Source organism: Thamnophis sirtalis, unplaced genomic scaffold (genome assembly GCF_051295495.1).
Source record: "Thamnophis sirtalis isolate CommonGarterSnake01/CBP01778 unplaced genomic scaffold, rThaSir2_p1.2 scaffold_6, whole genome shotgun sequence".
NCBI lineage: Eukaryota > Metazoa > Chordata > Lepidosauria > Squamata > Natricidae > Thamnophis > Thamnophis sirtalis.
Window position 1 is genome coordinate 20,344,853 of NW_028261386.1, and position 21,428 is coordinate 20,366,280.

Sequence of the window (21,428 nt, forward strand, 5' to 3'; positions counted from 1 at the left end):
CTGTACATCTAGCTGGCAAAGCGACCCGCATGCGTCTTCAGTGACTCGCGGAGGAGGGCCCAGGCTCAGACGGGGACGCGCACGTAACGGAAGAGACGCTAAAATATACCAGCTGCTACTTGCAGCGTGCGCGCTCCGGTTGGGCTCGATCCCGCCTCCGCTGAGGTGGCTGAGGGGAGCTGGAGGAGGAGGAGGAGGCGGCCGCCGCTGCTGCTGCTGGAGGATGGGGGAGGCGGTCGTGTCTGCGACGCTGGTGGGCCTCTCGCTGGTCCTCGGCGCCGTCGTTTTGTGGGGGCTGCTGTTCTTTCTGACGCGGTGGACGAAGGCCGCGCCGAGCAAGGAGGACGTGGCAAAACTGAGCGGGACGCCCGAGGGTGAGCGGGGGCGAAGTGCTGAAGCCGCGCCGCCAGCTTTCTACCAGGCGGGGTTTGCGGCCACGTTTCCATCTTGCGCAAGGAATGAGCCGTGGCAGCTCCCGATTTAAAAAAAAATGGCTTTAATAAGGCGCTGCGCTTTATTGTTTTCCATGATTGGAGTCCCAGAGGTGCTTTTTTCATGAGGCAATTGGACTTTCTGTTTTTTTTTTCTTTTGAAGACCTTTCGCTTCTCATCCGAGAAGCTTCTTCAGTTCTGACAGGATGGTGGCGAATGGAAGGATTTATATTCCTTGCAGAGCGCTGGTCATTCGCCTCTTTTTAGAGGGTGGTTGAAGCACTTGGAGGTTTATCTGGGTCCTTAGGGTTACCTGAATGGTCTTCTGGTTCCTGTAGTCTGCTATTTTTCTCTGGAAATCCATTCCTATTCCCACTCTGGATTTCCAGAGGAAAAATTGCAGACTTACAGGAACCAGGAGCACTACTCAGGTAATCCTAAGGACCCAGATAAACCTTTAAGGACCCTCTAAAAGGATGCAAATGACCAGCTATCTGCAAGGAATATAAATCCTTTCACATTCCCCACTATCCTGTCAGAGCTGAAGAAGCTTCTTGGATGAGAAGCAAAACATCTTCAAAAGAAAAAAAAACAAGGAAGTCCAGTTGCCTCCTGAAAAAGCATCTTTGGGACACCCATGACCTGGATGACTGGCCTTGTGCCTAGATCACAGAAGCGTTTCTGACTGACTAGCGAAGGCGTCGTTGGATCAGTCTAATAGTTGGAAGTATTCGTCTGTGAGTAGGAAACTTGCTTTCAAATCTTAAAATCAGAGGTACGTTCAGCACAAGCCTTGGTTGGAGCCGTCATTTTTACTGGAAAAAAGGCAGAAATTGGTCTCAGCAGAAAGGTGAAAAAACACACCCTGAAGTATTGCCTTGGATATCAGGATTGAAATGTATACAGGTGCCACTCTCTTCATGTCGCTGTGCCTGTGGCATCACATTGAGGAAATTTCAGATTGCTTAGGTCATGGACAAGGAAACTTCGTCATAGGGTCAGGCAAACTGGTGTGGGCTTTCTGGACTTCCCAGCAGAGATTTTTTTTTTCTAGACCTATAGATTGGGAATTAAATCTGGAATGTCGTTAATAGAAAAAGTATGTTCAGCAAAAAGCTACAGTCTCAATACAGGTAGTCCTTGACTTATAACAGTTTGTTTAGTGACTAATTACAGTGGCACTGAAAAAAGTGACTTATGATTATTGTTCACACTTAAAGACAGTTGCAGCATCACCAAAATCACATGATCAAAATTCAGACACTTGGCAATTGAGATTTATGACGGGTGCAATATCCCGGGGGTCCTATGATAACCTTTTGCGAACTTTTGACAAGCAAAAATAATGGGGAAGCCAGATTCACTTAATAACTGCAGTGATTCACTTAACAACTATGGCAATAACGGTTGTAAAATGGGACAAAACTCCATTAAATGCTTCACTTGGCAAAAGAACAGTTGGGTCCAATTGTAGTCGTAAGTCGAGGACTACCTGTATTTCTCAATCTTGTCAATTTGGAGATGACTGCAATTCTAGCCTCAGTGGCCTTTATAACAAGTGCTTAACTAGGGGGAGCTCGCAGTTGCTTTTCCCAATATACTGAGCTAGCAATAAACGTGTTTTTCCTTTCTTTTGTGGCTTAATATGTTGTGTAAATCCAGCTTGTTTGGTTAATTTATGATTCAGTGTGTTGTGCGAATTGGTGGGTAATTTAGTCACCGAATTAAGAGATACTGGAAATGCAGTCATTGAGTTTTGATAATAAAATGGGAGAAGAATGAACACTGTGCCATTTTGAGCTCATTAAAAGATAGCTAGAAAAAAATATTAAATGACAAAAAACTGTTCTTACATGCACTGCTGTAGTGGAATGTAGTTGGGAGTCACAGGAGGGAGGGGCTGCCTCCCAGAGAGTAAAGAGGAGGGGAGTTGGGAATGTTTGGTAGCAGGAAGAGAGCTAAGATGGTCCCTTCCTAGCAGTTCACAAAGTGCAGGCAATCCTCAGCTCAACAGTTCATTCAGTGACCATTCAAAGTTACAATGGTACTGAAAAAAGAGACTTCTGACCGTTTTTTCACACTTACATATTGCAGAATCCCCATGGTCATATGATCAAAATTTGGATGCTTGGCAATTGATTTATATTTATGATAGTTGCAGTGCTTCGGGTCATATGAAAAGCTTTTGTGACCTTCTGACAAGCAAAGTCAACGAGGAAGCCATATTCCCTTAACAACCCACTTACTTAATAACTGTGGCAAGAACGGTTACAAAATTGGGTAAAATGCATTTAACAGATGTCTCACTTAGCAACATAAATTTTGGGCTTAATTGTGGTTGTGAGGACTATCTGTATTTCTATAGTTGTGTCTGGCAAGATTCTACATATAGGCAAACAGCAATAAAGAAACTACTCAGAACTACCTCCATGTCTGACAACTGCAACTACAAAAGTATGGGCAGCATAAGAATAATGAAGCAAAGTATGATTCCTGAAAGTTTATATGTTTTATATATTAAAAAGTATTATAAGGTACTTATAAGACTATACAAAAGGCTAACATGAAATTTTTAACTAAAGGTGATTGTTTAGAGATCTTCATATCACATTTCCCTCATTCCTTTCTTAGCCTTTATGCTCCAAAGACATGTGAATCTTTATGTAAGGGTATTTTTATGTCTTAAACTAAGGACACATAAACACTAATTGATACAGAAATAACTTCATTTTAAAGCCTTGGCTTTTAGATTAAAGAGCATTCTGCTGCAGGCTACTTATATTTATTTTTTGTTGTGCTGATCTGATAATTGAAAAAAATGCTATTAGTGATTTAAACAATTAAAATTAATTGGTCCTTAATTTGTTACATTTTTTCTTCAACTGTATTCCTCAGATCAAAATGTAAATGGTGATGCAGCCAGCAAAACAGGCCTGAAAAAGCCCAAACAACAACGAATTCGAAAAGAGAAGCCCCAACAGCATACTTTCACACACCCTCTTCTGGCTTCAGCCCTCAAGGTGAGCTCTGGTGGGTAACATATTCTTACATGCCGTTATTTCACCTTTTTTTTTCTTGAGCTGATCATAAATGTATCTGCCAACTGGCCTACTTTTATTCTCTGAATTGTTTCCAAAATTTTGGGATGTCAGAATTTGCAACTTTACTACTCAATGGTAACAATAAACATTTCTGGAAAAATTCACCAGGTTGCTTTCAAAAAGGATTGGATTCATATTGTATAGTTTTCATTTTCTAGCACCTGCCTCCTCCATACCCCACACCATGGGGTGTGCTTTGAATGTAATTACTTTATCTGGTTTTCATTTTGAAATCCTGAGCTATTGTGCAGAAATAAACAACTTTGTGATATAAAAAAGCAGTTGCATCCTGCCACAGCTTTACCATTGTATCTTCCTGTTCACTAATGAACTTACAACCATTTGGCTTTACTTGATTATAACTACTTGTCCAAGGCAATAAGTGGGAATCCAACTGTTTACTGGATGATCCATAGCAATTTGTTAAAAGATAGATAGCAGAAGAAAGCAAATAATTTTGAGATTAAAACAAAGAAAACTAAGTTTTCTTTTGCCAATTTCACTAAGTATACCTGACTCCAAAAGAATTTAATTTGACCACTATTTTACAGTTGAATTAGCCTGTTCTGAAGTTGGAATGTTTGTGGTAAAATTGGAAAAGGTGTGTAAAGGTCATAAGGTTTCCTTGACTGGATAGTTATACTCCTCTTTCTTATATCCACAATTTTCAAATAAATCCTGTTTTTAGCATTTTTAACAGCGTTTCACTCCTTAGATAACAGATATCCAGTATACAAGACACCTGGATTTATTAATAGGCCAAAGGATAATTTTCTTTTTATTCTGCAGGGGCACAGTGGAAATGTCACTTGCCTGGACTTTAGCAATAATGGGAAGTATTTGGCATCCTGTTCTGATGACCGTACAGTGCGTATATGGAGTACCAAAGACATTTTGGAGAGAGAGCATCGCTGCATGCGGGTTAATGTGGAACTGGACCATGCTACCCTGGTCCGCTTCTTCCCGGACTCCAGGTAGGATGGAGGTTTGGATAATACCCTTTGCATTACCTGCTTACTTGTAAACTGCCCTAATCCTGAAGGAAAACAGGCAGTGCATTACATTATAGCTAGCTAGCTAGCTAGCTAGCTAGCTAGCTAGCTAGCTAGATAGATAGATAGATAGATAGATAGATAGATAGATAGATAGATAGATAGATAGATAGATAAACTGAAAAAGGTTTTGTAGGAAACTTTGTAGGAAGAGCATTGTGAAAAGGACAGGCTGAGGAGTTGTTTCAGTTGCATGATGTAGTGAAAGAGTCTGAAGATTTTGTTACTGTGATTCCTTTTGACAAAAGCAGCAGGAGCAGCAGTAAAATGAAGTTGCAAATGTGGAAGCATTTTCACACGCTTCACAAAACATGGTGGGCTTATGTTATATGACTACAAAGCGGAGCAGCTTCCTCCTTGTGATCCTTGTGTTGCTTATATGCCTTTCTTTCCTTCACTCAGAGCTTTCATTGTTTGGTTGGCATATGGAGACACCCTCAGAGTTTTTAAAATGATAAAGAAAGAGGATGGCACTTTTACATACATTGCAATCCCAGAAGAATTTCCAAAGCAGCACAAGGCTCCTATTATCAATATTGGGGTTGCTGATACAGGTATGAAAGCTGGTCTTTTGAACAACCTAGCTTACAACTACAGGGAACAGTTCAGCTTTATTTCCTGAAAAGCAAATTAATTTGCTTGGTTTCCTGAATGATATAAATATGTATCTATAGCTGCATCAGCCTGTCAGAATTGTAGCCTTACTGTTTCCCTTTATTCCCCAGGGAAGTATATCATGAGTGCCTCCAGTGATACCACCATCCTGATCTGGGACATGAAGGGGGAAATTCTGGATAGCATCAATACCAACCAGATGAACAACACCTTTGCAACTGTGTCACCATGTGGGAGGTAAGGAAGGGCAGTCACTTGTTTATGTTCTATTATGTCAGAGATGTCTTCTTTGTGCTCTAAATAATATTGAAGAATAGAAAAGTGGCAGCTCACAAAGTGGTTCAATTCATTTTGACATTTTCTTTCCTATAGGTTTGTTGGTTCATGTGGATTCACTCCTGATGTAAAGGTGTGGGAAGTGTGTTTCAACAAGAGTGGAGATTTCCGGGAAGTGATCAGAGCCTTTGAACTGAAGGGGCATAAAGCTGGCGTGTATTCCTTCGCTTTTTCCAATGACTCTCGGCGGTGAGAAGCTATCCCTTATTTTTATGGAATAGTAACATTTTTATAATAACTGGTTCACATCTTCCCTTTGAGGCCCTCTGTCTAGTTTTCCTGATACCCTTGGTGTGAGGAAGAGAAGGCCCTTTGGAGTTGCTTCCTTCCTCCTTATAAACCAATGGAGGAATGACCTTTGAAGATTAAGTGGCTATGTTCCCACAACATATTTAGCCAGCTCAAATCAGAGCTCACCAATGGATTCAGACAACTTGCTAAGTTTGATTAATTTGGGGCCAAATTTTTTTGTGGGGGGCTTAAGTTGTTCCAACCCAAGCCATTTAATTCACAATTTTGTATATTCTGTAGACTTAAAAAAAGTTAAATTATGAATTAATGATGTTAAGTACAATTAATGTGGGCCATTCTTTATCAATGTCCTTTGTTAATAGGTTCTCAGTTGGTTTATTTAGTAGGATTTATAGCCTAGCGTTTCTTAAATGTGGCTATATTGCTAGGGCAATTGAGTATGCTGTCCTGCAGGTTGTTGTTTTTTACAGTTTTTATCTTTTTATAGACTATTATAAGTTTAGGGTTATTTTGTTATTTTGTTTAATGTTTTTAACTTGGTAATGGCTCAGAGTCTCATATATGAGATATGCGGCTGTATACATCAAATAAATCAATCCTCAGGAAACTGAAAAGAGCTACATTCTGTCACCCAGGGCCAGGTGAAGTCTTAAAATATTCCTGAGGGATATTTTGAGTTTTATCAGATCTCTTGAAGGCATCTACATCATACGTACTGAGTATGTCTGTATGCAGAACCATTTTTCAAATTTATGATGTGAATTATATAATCATGGGGAGCTCTGTAGTTAGCTTCTGGACTTTAGAACCAAAGAAAGGAAGATAAACAACAAGAATGATATACCCTACTATAGACCCAAGCCAATACATTCATCTAACTACAGTATTAACTTGAAATTGCTAAATAATACGTGCCATTCTGTCACCCTAACAGGATGGCAACAGTTTCAAAGGATGGCACTTGGAAGTTCTGGGACACAGATGTTGAATACAAGAAGCAACAGGATCCTTACCTATTGCTGACAGGCAGTTGCAAGGTAACAGAGCCCTGCCGCATTGCTCTGGCTCCTGATGCGCGGGCAGTGGCCATTTCTAGCAGCACCAGCATTTTTGTTTATAACACCCAACGAGGAGAGGAGGAAGAGTGCTTTGAAGGTGCTCATGGAGAGCACATAACAGACTTAGCCTTTGACGTGAACAGTCGCTTCCTGATTTCCTGTGGGGACCGAGCTATCCGTGTCTTCCACAACACAACTGGGTATAGGGCAGTGGTGGAAGAAATGAAGACGCTGCTGAAAAAGGCCTCTAATGAGTCTACTAAGCAGAGACTGCAGCAACAAATAACAGATGCACAGAGTGCGTTGGATAGTATCTATGGCAAGAAGAAGTGAATTGCTCCAAGAAGCATGTTTTCTGTGCAAATTTGGGGCTAGTTTTTTTTTTTAAAATATGCAGAATGAGAACTAATAAAACAATTTTTGCACAGCTGTTGCTTCCTGGGATTCCTAAAGACTATTTAGAACAGGGGTAGTCAACCTTTTTATACCTACCGCCCACTTTTGTATCTCTGTTAGTAGTAAAATTTTCTAACTGTCCACTGGTTCCACAGTAATGGTGATTTATAAAGTAGGGAAGTAATTTTACTTTATAAAATTTATAAAGCAGAGTTACAGCAAACCCCTACCACCCACCATGAAAGCTGGAATGCCCACCAGTGGGCAGTAGGGACCAGGTTGACTACCACTGATTTAGAACAAGGAAGACAAGATAGTTTGTCCTGTTCTAATTGTCAATTGGTGCTTAGGGCTGAGTCACATAGAAGTGGCTTTCATCACCCATGCATCTGGACATTCTGAGAAGTCTTAGTGTTATTATTTCAAAGGGCAAAAGAAGTTGAAAAGATGTCTTCACAAAAGAATTTGAAAATACACAGTGAATTTTGAAAGGAGTTAATGTCTAACTCTTCTTACTAGGTAGGTGCAAAATATTACAGCTCAGACCATCCTAAATTTGAAACGCGCTGCTTTGAGTTCAAAACAGATGTTTTAAGCTCAAATGTTTTATACGGAAACATTTTAATCCAGATGTTTTGCACTACCTTATCTATGCATCATCCCTTTTAATTAGAATTTTGTAGGAACATAATAGGAAAAAAATCCTAGCTAAATGTTATCTGCATTATCTGCTTATTGGCTCTTCACTCAGTTCAGTTTTGAGAGTTGTGAATTCTCTGATACATACTTTCCTGAAAAGGATGGGTTTGGTTAGTGGTATATTTATAGCTTTCTCATCTTTAGATTACAAACAAGAATAAACAAGAAATACAGGTAGTCCTCAATTTATGACCAGTCACTTAACAACTGTTCAAATTATGATGGGCCCAGAACAGCTCATTTCCCACCAATAATGCACTTCTAGCTGTTGTAAAAAGTGTTCCCCTTCACAGTCACATGACTGCCTTCCAGGTACTTGGCAACTGCTATCATTTACAACTAATTGCAGCATTATATGATCATATGAGCATGATTTATGACTTTTTGCCAGTTTTGGCAAAAACTCCCCATTTCAACCAATGGGTTTACACTTACGACTTGCAGTGTTCCCTTAATGACCACCATAAACAAATATTGTAAAATAGAATCAAATCACATGGTTGCCCCAACTTATTACCATAACAATTTACTACTGGAACCAGGCCCAATTGTTGTAAGTCAAACACCATCTATACAATCAAATTCAATATATAACACAAAGAATTAAAAATTATTCACATTCTGTATTTGATCATACAGAGTTGAAACAACTTGGATGAAATTCACTGTCAAAACCATGTCCAAAGTAAAGTGAAGTTATCAGAGAATGCATTCTAAACCAGGAGTGTCAAACTGGCAGCCCGCGGGCTGGATGTGTCATGTTTAGGCCATACCCATCCCAGCTCCATGAATAGGAAAAATGTCATGTGATGGCAATATGATGCCACAAGTTTGACACCTGTGTTCTAAACTAAAGACCTTTCTGGAATTTTAATTTGAAGGGTTCTATGGGCAAAACGAATAGATACAAATTGTAAATCATGTCAAGAATTCAAAATTAAAATGATTCAATCATCTCAATTATCAAATTATTCAAAATAATTCACACTTATTGGGGATAAGTGTAGATAGGGCTAATTTCCAGGCTTTTCAGAAGCTTTTATTTTTGAGTAGATGTAGACAGCACTGAGCTGACCTTCAACGATCTCAAAAAGCTACATAGTGTTGGGCTTAAATGGTACCTTTCCACTTCAAAAAAAGGATAGGAGGCCAGACAGAGAAATTGAAAAAAGAAGAAAGCAATGGCAAGACACTATTCCCATTAAAACTACAATGATGTATCCATAAAGTCACCAAAAGTTAAGCTCAATTTGAAGGTGTCTCTACCTCTACCTTTCAAATTTAGGACTATACTAGAAAGCTAATATGTTCACTAAGCTCAGGTTTGCTTGAGAAAACTTGATTAGATTACCACATCTGTAAGGAATGGTCTTAAAACTGCTGTTGGCTTACAACAGGGGTATCAAATTGGCAGCCCACGGGCCGGATGCATCACATGCAGGCCACAACCACCCTGACTCCGCAAGGGCAAAAAAGCGTCATGATGTCATGTGACGCGATCAAGTGTCACACCCGTGGCTTACAATATAAGAAATACCTTCCTAGTTTAAATTCCCTCTGGCAGGTTTACTTCCTAAGAGTCTCCATTCACCATACTGAATTATTAGGTTGAGGACCTAAACATAACCAGGGTACAATGTGCATTTTGCTTCTTTTCTCATAATGATTCTAAGGGATAATTACAAATCCAGAATGTGCCACAACAGAAATAATATACTATATAATGCATATTCATGCATATTGGTAGTAAAGCTGCCTTGACTTCTAATTTGCAGATATTGGCTGTATTTCAAACCACCCATAAACTAGAGTATTTAGATATATTAGGATTAAAATTCCCACATTTTCATATTAGTGGGTATAACCACCATATATCTAGAGTGCTTTAGATGGAGGGGACTGTACAACAAGCTTGCCAGATTTAATACACTTGGTATATGAGCCTCATACTGCTCCAATAATTAGAAGTAAACCAGCTGCCATTATAGTTGGATACATACATTACAGTGTATTTGTTTTTGGTTGACTGTTTTGGCTTAATGTTATATGTAAGCCAGAAGACTATAGTTTATTTCATGAACCTTACTTTTAATATTTTAAGACTTACTATTAAGCAAATAGTTAAGTAAACCTATATGTCTGCAAATTATGTTTTCTCATTATGTAGCAGTCTCTGAAAAGTTCTCTGATATGTGAACTATGTAAACCAAGTCCCCTTCATAATTTAGGAATGTGGAACCTTCTACTGAGTCATAGCACTGGTCCACATAGCCCAACTTTCTGGATACAGCAAGTGAATCAACAAATACTTTTCACTAGGCTAAATAGTTTGGGTAATACATGACTCAATGTGAGAAGCCAACTGTCCCTTTAGCATGTGATGTCATAATACAACACAAACAGCAATAGAAATCTAAAAGGCAGTTTTACCTTTGAAAAGCTAAACTAGATTTATCTTGATAAACACTTGGATGGGAGACCCTCGGGAAATCCCACAATTAGGATAGTTTGGGAAAAGATGTAAAAGCTACCAAATACAGAAGATATCACAGCGAAGGCTCAAAGGAAACATTTATCTGCCGTAAAAGAAAGCCTTTCTCCATTTGTACCTACGATTTGAAGTCAGGTCTTAAGAATCCAAAGCAGACCCTCTATTAAAGTTTTTTTCTGTTACTTTCCCTTATATCAGAAGTCTTCAAACTTGGCAACTTTAAGATTTGTGGACTTCAACTCCCAGAATTCTCCAGCCAGCTCTGGGAGTTCAAGTCCACAAGTCTTAAAGATGCAAAGTTTGGGGAACCCCTGCCTTATATAAATGAGATGCACTCGCTTTTTGAAACTGTATAATTGTATTTTCCCCAGAGCATATCTAAAATAAATCAATATCATTGCAAAACTAGTTCTTCTGAAGCCGTACAAAACTCCCGTCCTGTTATAAAAGGTAATCCAGAACTCGCTTCGCACCTCCCCTATGCACGGGGCACATGAAACCGCCTCGCGCATGCGCTTAAGGAGCCCGTACTCTTCCTCAGGCGGGGCGCTGACGCGTTACGCACGGAGGTAGAGGGGCGGCACGCGCATGCGCGTGTAGGCACAGCTGCTGCTGCGGGATCTGGGGCTGCTGGGGCCACAGGCGCCATGTCGGGCCGCTCAGTGCGGGCAGAGACCCGCAGCCGCGCCAAGGATGACATCAAAAAAGTCATGGCGGCGATCGAGCGCGTTCGCAAATGGTGAGGGACGGGAGGGAGGGGTCGTGGGGGGAGGGGTCTGATAAGGGGTCAACCAATCCCCGCCGAATGCGGCCTTGGTGACAGCTAAGCAGCCAACTGGTGGCAGGCGTTTATTTTGGTGGGTGGGGCTTTTGCGAAACGGCCAATCATCTTGTAACAACTGAAGTGGCCGGGTGCGGGGAGCTGTGCGATTTGTAGTGCAGGCAATGGGACCTGTCACATAGTTTAGATTGACGTGACGCTACACCAGTCGAATCCCAGGGGAGCTTAAAAAAAAAGAAAGTAAGGAGCCGGGTTGCTATAGGGATTGGCGGGCCTACCTGCAACCGCCTGCCTCATCCAGCTGCTTGGAGGTGGATGCAGACAGGAGGGAGATTTTTGCTTGTTTGCCTGTGTGCCGCGCAAGTTTTGTATGCATAAGCAGGAAGGGAAAAAGGATTTGAGCCCAACTCGATTTTTTAAAAACCTGTAATTTTGTGACGTTAGCAATCTGCGCAATAACCTTGTAAGGTAGGCCAGTAGTAGCATCTCCATATTTCAAACGAGTGAGAATTGAGAATATAGGGGCTCATTAGCCAAGAAAGAAAAACTCCATCTTTTAGAGTCAAGTCTACCACAGAATATGAGATAACACCCACTATTGAATGTCTTCCTGCCCTGTCTTGGCAGATAGGAATGTCTGACTAATTTGTGTTATGATTCATACCTACACAGAAGTCCTATAGCCAATGGATGATTATTTGGGCCAACACATTATTTTCCTTGTTGGAGCTCAGAGTTCTGATAAGGAAAATTCATAATGCGGCTGATATGTCTTTGGGGTCAGTATATGGGAGTTTCCTGGGTTTGGCTCAGACTATATAAGGGAGCACTTGAAATGAACTTTGTCTGATTCACTTCATTGGCAAATAGGTGCAGATACATTTTTTTAAAAAATTGGGTCATACAGATACATGACTCTACAATTGTACCAAAGTGGGATAGAGAAATTACTTTATAACTTGGTTACTGTTTGAAAACAATGAATGGCTTAATTGGGGGGAGGGGAGAGAATAAATTCAGATTCCTGTGGTTTGGCATCAGATGTTTTGGCTGCAAGAAAAAGTGGCTGGGAATGAGCAGTTTATTGCCAGTTAATGAATGTTATGCTTTCCAGTTCCCAAGATTCAGATTCAGATTAATAGAGTTGGAAGGGACCTTGTACGTCATCTAGTCCACCCCTCCGCCCAAGTAGGAGACACCATTTCTAACAGGGCAGTACAGTCTCTTTTTGAAAGTCTCCAGTGATGAAGCTCCCACCACTAAAAGAATGGAGCATTCTATAAAGAAGTGAACATTGGTAAAATAGCACCAAAATAGTAAAATAGTTTCTCTTCTAAGTCAGCAGCAAAAGAAAAAGGAGCCAAGCCTGTTAGAACCAGCCTTACTTGAAAAAAATGCTTAAATTGTTTCACACAACATGCTAGACCATAAAACATGGTTTAAAACCAGTAATGGCTAGGTCAGGACTAAATAAATTTCATTCTGTCTTAACATAGTGTGAATGTCATCACAGCAAGGTGTAACATGGTTGATATATTTTGCTTTAGGAAGTAGTTTGAAACCATTTATATGGACTGAATTGTTTTTTTATGTTATGTGAATACAATCACTAGCTGCTATTACAAAACTTTAAACATTACTGATGCATAAGTTAAGTTCAACATCTTTGAAACATATTGAACAATGGTAGAGAAGCAATAGTAACAGGATTGCCAAGTATCAAAGGTTATTACTGTAGAAGTTCAGTTTCTTATAGTGCTGGTATTTAAAGCTGTAAACAACTTGAGATTCTGAGAATATAACTTTTTCAGCTTATCTGTGTACTTGAGAACTCTTGTGGTTCCCCCCAATAGCTAAAGTAAGTTTGATAGCTATAGGAAACCTGCAAAAAGATCAGTCTTGCATTTATTGTGAATCTTTTAGTACAGACCAACAGATTATATTAAATGGATTGAAGATACTATTTTGTTTTCAACTATTATTTTTTTACCTATGGTATTTTTAATGCTGTGTTTTACGGTTCTGGCCTGTGCAATCTCTGAAAGTCTTGGGTATATCCCTAACAGGCCTTCCAAAAGTTACCACCACATTATAATTATTAATGAATTAAAAAAATATTAGTCTGAGAAGTTGTTTTATTATCCATATGTAACTTAACATACATTAAATTAAAATTGTTTCATTTGTGACATGACCCTACCTTTTTTTTATTATATGGCCCTTTGAACTGAGTATAAAGTTTGGATTCCAAAGTGTTATTTACTCCTGAGTGCAATTCTGAACCCAGAGTGCTCCAATTTACCTTCCCCCACAAAGGGTGAGAAGGCATACTAGGTTGTATAATTTCACCTTGGTCTCAGTACAGCTTAAGAAAAAAAGCAGAAATCCAATAAAACTGAAATAACTTCACTGTTCACTTAAACCAATCCTGTAAATTGTAGCTGGGGAAGAAGGTTTCTTGACTGTATCTAATCTCATTCATGCTTTGATGCAGGGAGAAGAAATGGGTAACAGTGGGAGACACATCTCTGCGGATATTCAAATGGGTGCCTGTGGCTGATAGCAAAGAGGTGAGGGATGAGAGCTTCAAGGAACAGAGCCTGCTGGAGGGGGAGGGGCTTGGGCTTGGGCTATTCTCCAACAGGAAGTAAGAACTAGAACACCCCACAGAATGAGCAATATGCTACTTTTTACTTTCCCTTCTACAAACAAAAATACAATCCTTTGGGTAGTCTGACAGGTGTCAGTTCATTTTCAGTAGACTTCCTGCCTCTCTGAAGGAAATTAAAATGAAACATAAATCCCTTCTGCTATGGTATATTTGCAAGGACCATCCTTTCCCAGCTACCTCTATCTGACCCACCAGAGTGGGGAGGCAGAGTATGTTATGGGTCCCCTTTCTTAAGGAAGTTCATATGAAGAAGGGCCTCCTTTGTTGTGGCTCCCTCCCTGTGGAACACCATCCCTGTGGAGATAAGATTGGCCTCCAAATTGATAGTGTTTTGAAAAGCCCTGAAGACATGGTTTTGCCAGTGGGCCTGCAGACCCCAGGGTGATATAGTGTTTGATTGTTATTGGTAGGGAGACAGAAGTTTATTGGTTTTGTATTTAGAGATCTTTATATCTGTAAGTCAATGGTGGAATTACCCAGAGTGAGTTGAGCAGCCATACGCAGTACATTTTCTAGATAAATGACAACTTGGATGTGGGATGAGGAAGGGAGAGCATTATTTAAAGCCTTCTTAATTGATGATAGCAAAACTGTAGCTTTCATGCTTAATTCTTCAAAGACATATCACATTCCAGATAAGGAGGCCTTGCTTTCCTCATGGAGAGTCCTTTGAGTCTATTGGTGGCCTCTGAAGCCCTATCTGCTCCAACTGCTAATTGTAGAGGGTGCATGTATGTGGTAGAGATATTTCTTTTGCACACTAGCTCATTGCCTTCTTTCTCATTTCAAGAAAGAGAAGTCCAAATCCAGTGGTACTGCTGCTGTCCCAGAACCAAATGGCTATCCAGCTGAAACTGCAGCCAACTCTTCCCTTCTCCTGGAATTCCAAGGTGATTAGACTTCAGGTCTTTCTTGCATATTGATAAAGCAGAAAAGACATGGCTCTGCAAGCACTGGCAAGGAGGTCCTTTAAGTGCCTGAGGCATCATTACATAACAGGATCAAGAAAGCAGCATCCCTGTTTCAATCATGGCAAGTCATTGCTAATCAAAGTGGCTAATACTGGGCTAGATGGATCTATCTTTCAAACCGTGTTACGACAATACAGTATTCCGGTATTTAGGCAGGAAAAACCAAATGCACAGATATAGAATAGGTGGTAACCTGGTTTAACTGTGTGAGAAATCTTGGTGGTCCTAGTGGACCATCATTTAAGTATAAGCCAACAGTGTTTTGCAGTCCTACAAGAAATGATAGCGCTGCTCTATACTGCATTAGTGAAGCCACATTTGGAATACTCTGTCCAGTTCTGGGCATAATGATACAAAAAAGATACTGAGAGCCTAGAAAGAGTTCAGAAAGAGAAGGGCAACAAAGATGATAAAGAGTCTGAAGGCTGTATGAGGAACAACTAAGGGATCGAAGTATGTCTATCCCAGGGGTCAGCAAAGTGCGGCTCTGGAACCGCATGTGGCTCTTTCCTCCCTCTGCTGCGGCTCGTCACCAGTTGGCGCCACAATTTTGAGAGGAGCTTCCGGTGGGGAGGGGGGGAAAAGCACAGTGCACTAGGGGAAGACTCTATGGCAAGGGGAGGGTTTTCCAGTTGTCTCCACAATTGATAGGGCTTTCGGTTATGACAGGTAGATGAAAAAGTACCCCGTACTAGGAGGAGACTGTATGGTGGGGGAACTGAACTTCTGGTCAGCTCCAGAATTGAACAGGGGGCTTCCGGTTAGGACCTTTGTGGCTCCTGGTATTTTCTTTTCTGTGGGCAACAGGTCCAAATGGCTCTTTGAGTGTTTAAGTTTGCCGACCCTCTGCTCTATCCTAACAAAGAGAAAGATTAAGGATGATGTAATAGCTGTCTTGTGATACTTGAGGGGCAGTCACCAGGAGAAAGACATCAACTTATTCTCCAAAGCAGGTGAGGCCAAGACGAGAAGCAATGGCTGGAAGCTTATCAAAGAGAGATCCAACTTGGAACTAAGGAAAAGTTTCCTGATAGTAAAAACAATCAGTGGAACAGCTTGCCTTCTGGAGTTGGGGTACTTCATAGTTGGAAGTCTTTAAGAAAAAATTGGATAGCCATTTGCATTGGACAGGGGGTTGGAATGGAAGACCTCCAAGGTCCCTTCCAACCTTGTATTTCTATATGCTCACATACTATTGCAAATAATATCAAGAAAATAATTTGGAGATTTGTGTAACAAATTAGTTGTAGAACCAAAGATCGAAAATTGCTACTCTAATGTAATTTCCCTCTTTCTCCCTAGTTTGAAATTTAGACTGGCTTTGTTTGTCATCAATAGATGTATAGAAAAAACTGAATTTCTGCCTCCAGCTTTGGAAATACTGTTCACTTATTTCAGCAAACTTGAGAGGATCCCTTCAGTCCATAAGTCTTAGAAACTTGAATTTGATTTTAACACAAAACCTCAAGATTCTCATGAAATGGGATTTTGTGTTCAATAGTCTTTATCGCCTTTTAAAGAACTGTAGTAGACCTAAAACCATCCCTTGGTCCTGGCTGTCTCTGTTCAAATATTACACTGACTAGGGAAGGGGATTATAAGTTTTACTTACCCATGGTGTAAAGTAGTATGTCTTAGGGAACAACTCTTTGAAAAATCTGAGTTTTGTTTCAGTTATTATCTTGCAGATATACCTGCAGTGCTACTTCTGATTCCAGTTCACTGAAAAGTCTTTTTTCCTGTCTGGTTTCCCCAGATGAGAACAGCAATCAGAGCTCCCTTTCAGACACCTATCAGCTAAAGGCAGACAGTAGTGCTGCCTCCAGTCCCAGTCCACAGCAAAGTGAATCCATGAGCCCTAGCCACACTTCTGACTTCCGCACTGATGATTCACAGCCACCCACGCTGGGACAGGAGCCCTTGGAAGGTGAGTCGTTTGGCTAAGGAGTTGTGGCACCACAAAACCCATTCCCATGCATGGCCACTACTATATTCTACATAATATGCCAGGCCTGTCTTAGTTCTCCCATAAGACAGGCCTGGCATATTATGTAGAATTCCTGGTAAGGGGCTTCCATAGTAAAGGCATGCTATCCTTGCTATTTTCAACTTCTGCAGAGTAAACCTTGAAGTGTCATTGACCCTTTTTTCCTGTTAACTTTCAGAACCTGCTCTCCCTCCATCAGAAGTAGCTGATGAGCCTCCAACCCTCACAAAAGAAGAGCCAGTAAAACTCAAGGCTCAGGTAAGGCCTACGGAATAGGCAACAGCTTCCTAAGGCAGATTCAGACACACACTCGTTAGCAGCATGCAGTATTAATATTCAGACATTTCTGTCTGGACATTCAGCTACAAAATTCCTAGCCAGGCCATGAATTTTAATTGGAAAGTTGATTAGCTACAGTTGTTTTCCATGTATTACAATCTAAAATAAAATCTCTGTCATGTCCAGCTTGATTCCTAGCATCTTGATGGATACAGCCATCTATCTCCCTTAGTAATCTGTCATTGCCTTTTTCTAAGATGTTTTCACTACTTCTCAGGACAGCCTAGTCTCCCAGGTATTCCCTGGACTTCTTCTATCCACGTACTAAGCAGGTCCAGCCCTGCATAGCTCTCCAGGCCAAATGCAGTCCTTCAGATGTTCCACTTCTGAGATGTAGTTTAATCAAGAGTGGCTAAATAACACCCTTCTGCAGCCTGTGCTTTTTTGGGGGATAAGCAAGGAGTGGGGAGAAAGAAAAGTCCCTTAAAAATGACTTTGCAGATCTGGCAGGCAATTATTATTCTACTGAAACCAGTAAGGCAGGGGTCCCCAACCCCCATGCCAAGGGCCCACTACCAGGCTGAGGCCCATTCAGAACTGGGCCATGGCAGCAGGCAAGCACATGTGTGCACACAGCTCCACTTGTGCACACAGCAGGCTGGTGAGTATGGAACCATTCCTTCCCCCTCCTCCCCCCACTCTGCCACTCAACAAAACCGGAAAGTTTGGAGACTGCTACACTATGGGTTTCCTCCGACACAGCAACAACAACAAATTAAAAAAAACAAAACACTGGCAACTGATGATGCAATTGCAAATCAATATCCTAGTAGCTTCTAAGGCTGAAGCCTTCAAAATATACTGGATAGGATTTTAAAAAAAAATCTTTTGTTGAACTGAGCATTTTTTTTTTAGCAAAAAACTAAAGGATTTGAAGGCCCTGCTTTGGTTCATCTATAATAGCTCCACAATAGCTCCTGTTTGGGAGATCCAAAAGGCAAGGAAACATAAGATTTTCAGAAGGGCAAATATCCCTACATTATGACAGGTACCATGTATTGAAGCACTAGACGACAATCACATCTTGGCCACATATTACACTTTGTATTCTTTGGTTACTATAAACATGTAGCCTTAAAATAGAAAAGAAACCGTGTTTAGCAAAGAGACTGACAGATCCTGTGGTACAAAAACAATAATAGAGTCATACACACATTCTTGATAGTCCTATTCAAATAAGAAAACACTTATTTGCTTCCATTTTCAAAAGGGATACAGACACTTACATAGCTCCATAACCCTGACTCTATGAAACCCCACACCATTCCTGGGTTGGTGATCCTCCTCTTAGCGAAAGTCAGATTATAAAATAAGTAATGGCCATTTGAATATGGAACCTTTCAGGGATTCGTATTTCTCAGTGTTTGCTCCCTGCATAGATAGAGGACCTGTCACTCAACAAACCGTAAATGCTGAAATTGAAGCAAGACCAACATTGATTCCATATTTCTCAATCCTTTCTGCGATGGACGAGGAGCTGATTCTTGGAGTATCTGCAGCACTGCAGCTGGACAATCTTAGTGCAGGACAGTCCCAAACCCAAAATATGCATAGTAATCTCAAATATACAAAAAAAAATCATCATTTTGCACCTCAGAGGCCTTGTGTCTTTTTACTACCCTGAAAAAAGAGAGACTTACTTAGATTATCGTGGTTTTAGTAACTGCTTTACACAGTAGGTGGCAGCATCAAACCAATTTTGGCTGATCTCAGAAAAATTAAGCGGAGAGTTGAGGATCAGGAAATCCCAGAATATAAATTAGTCTAGGAAGTTGAAGCATCCCAGAAGAAGATGGTGGCCAACAACTTTTGTAATACTGGCAAGAATCCAAGGTACAAAGTTCATGTTTAGTCAGTTAGAAGAGGCTATTCAAAACACATGAATAATGTTCATAATGTCCACATTTAGTTCAGAAAATCTAATTATGTACTTCTGGACGAACCTCATTTGGGAAAGGGGTATGGTCACATCATTGGAAGTACTTCCACATTCATGTCAGCATTGTAAAACAGGTTTTGTTCACTTTCTACACAGGTAATCAGGTTACATCCCTATTGGAACAGAATTTTTGTTGTTAGGTGAAGCATTCATTAGGCAAAACTTTAATTAACCTTGGCACTTCCAAGTAATCCTGGCTCTGGTCATTAGGCCAAGACTCACCATTGCTAGGTCAGAATCCAGTGTTTCTCCTGCCCTGCAATACTTATCTCTGCTTCAATTCACCTTGCCCACCTACCTCCTCTCCTATCTCTGCCCTTTTGGCTGTCCAGTCCTCCCCCACTGTTCTCTACTGCCCCCAGATGACCTTTGCTATCCTCCTGCTGTTGCTGACAAGGTGGCAAAGGTCATCTGGGATAATGGGGCAGCAGAGGCAGGAGAGTGGAGGACAGCCAAAAGGGCAAAGATGAGGGAAAACAGACAGGTGGAAGGAACTGTAATGGACCTTGATGTCATAATTGTGCGCAGGCTGCCAACCATTCAAATTTTGATCGTACGACGGGGGTATTGCTGAAATCTCAAGGACCATTTAACTAGCATTCATTCAGCACCACTATAACTGAACAGTCGCTGAACAAATGGTCATAACCAAGGATTAACCTGTATTGACAACCCAGCTAACCTTTTTTCTTTCTTTCAGGTGAACGGAGGAGAGGAAGATTCTGGGGCACCTCCACTTAAGAGATTTTGTGCAGATCAGAACTCCATATGTCATGCAACCTCTGAGAGCTAGTCAGTCTGCTTCATCCTGTGATGCAGTTGTCTTCAAAACTCCACCTGTCCCTCCCTCTCAAAATACCAATCTGTTTGAAAGTTGGTATTCTTCTCCACCTCCGTGTTTCTCTCCTGTGCAGTGTCCTCCAAGAATCAACCTGCTCTTTCCATAACCTCTCCAGATGAAACTTTGCTCATCCTGTGTTAAGATTTGTCCCTTTTGTGCAATCTCCTCTCAGCCACATCCTCTTGACTTGCACGCTTAAGGAATGAGGTGGTTGCAACCTCTCTTGTATACTTTTTATTTATCCTCTTTGTGGGCTTTGGGGACTGCAGTTAAGGAAGTTCCTGTAAGAAAGGAGTTATCTGCACTTAACAGGTAGCTCACAAATCCTTTCCTGTCCTTTCTCCTCCAGACAGTGAAGGATTCTCTCTGGAAGTGAGTCAGGACCTGGTGGAAGTCTGCCTGGGATGTTGTGCAATAGTTGTGGGGTTAAGCCATTAATGCTGGAGGGAGCAAAAACTTTCCCCTCCAGGGAAGGATAATGGTGCTGCAGCTAAGAAGGTGTTCTAGGAAGTGAAGGCTGGGCTGCATCTAGGTGGCTAAAGGGCTCTCCTTTGCAGTCTGGCAAACGTGGACCTCAGAGTGAAGAATATCTTCCCAGGTACCAAAAGGGCATTGTCTCTGAGCAGCCCTTCTCAGGGGTGGAATAGCCACCTAGCACAGCTAGCACCAATCGCCCGGCCCTCTCTAGTCTCTGCGGACCTGTCCTCCCCATCACAATCTGCATGTGGAACTGACTTCATGATCAGGGCCCTGCTGCCATGAAAAGTGCTGGCCACGCAGGGAAGAAAGATATTTTAGCACTGAAGAGAATATTTTTAAAATTAAACTATTTGAAATAGTATATGTGTGAGAAAGTGTATTTGGGGGCAGTGGGGAAGATATTCACAACAAGAAACGGGATGGCTGGCATAGAAGTCCTCTTCCCATTTGCATGGGAATCATGACACAAACTTAGCTTGACAGCATCCTTTTTTATACATTTCCCATGATTTTGCCTTCTTCTAAGTCCTACTCCATTCATGAAACAGGATTAAATGGTGCTTAGTTGCGCTGACAAAAAACTTTTTTTTCACCATTGTTCCTATACCATAAAGTGATAAATGATTAGGTTTTCTCACCCATTACCTTGTATATTGGGACGGTAGTGAATGGGGAAGAATATACTGTAGTATGAACAGGATTGGGGTTGATTAGCAAGGGGAACAATATATTTCATGTAGGTCTAATTTTCTGCCATCTCCCAAATACATTTATTTCAACTTAGAATTGAAGAAAGCTTGAAGAGTTTTGTTAGGGAGGGTTTCATGGAATATTTTCCTGGAACTGAGTTTGTCGATCAGAAAGGTCGGCAGTTCGATGGTTCAAATCCCTAGTACAAGTCTCTTGTGTGAGCAGGGGGTTGGACTAGATGATTTCCAAGATCCCTTCTAACTCTGTTACTGTTACTGAGAGCACAAGTCAGTCCAT

At 41.0% G+C, this 21,428-nt stretch overlaps 2 protein-coding genes across 2 annotated transcripts; both read left to right on the top strand.

The window, feature by feature from the left end:
• The first annotated feature begins 155 nt into the window (after nt 1-155).
• TBL2 (transducin beta like 2) lies at nt 156-7,273 on the top strand. Its single transcript, XM_014062847.2, has 7 exons — nt 156-374; nt 3,328-3,452; nt 4,323-4,507; nt 4,988-5,139; nt 5,311-5,437; nt 5,573-5,725; nt 6,723-7,273. Exons 1-7 carry the CDS (start codon nt 224-226, stop codon nt 7,177-7,179), a joined length of 1,350 nt encoding a protein of 449 aa, XP_013918322.2. The 5' UTR covers nt 156-223; the 3' UTR covers nt 7,180-7,273.
• Nucleotides 7,274-11,015: 3,742 nt separating this feature from the next.
• On the top strand, nt 11,016-20,802 carry BCL7B (BAF chromatin remodeling complex subunit BCL7B). The gene is made up of 6 exons (XM_014062853.2): nt 11,016-11,171; nt 13,708-13,783; nt 14,675-14,774; nt 16,612-16,782; nt 17,021-17,100; nt 19,821-20,802. Exons 1-6 carry the CDS (start codon nt 11,080-11,082, stop codon nt 19,911-19,913), a joined length of 612 nt encoding a protein of 203 aa, XP_013918328.1. The 5' UTR covers nt 11,016-11,079; the 3' UTR covers nt 19,914-20,802.
• The last annotated feature ends 626 nt before the right edge of the window (nt 20,803-21,428 follow it).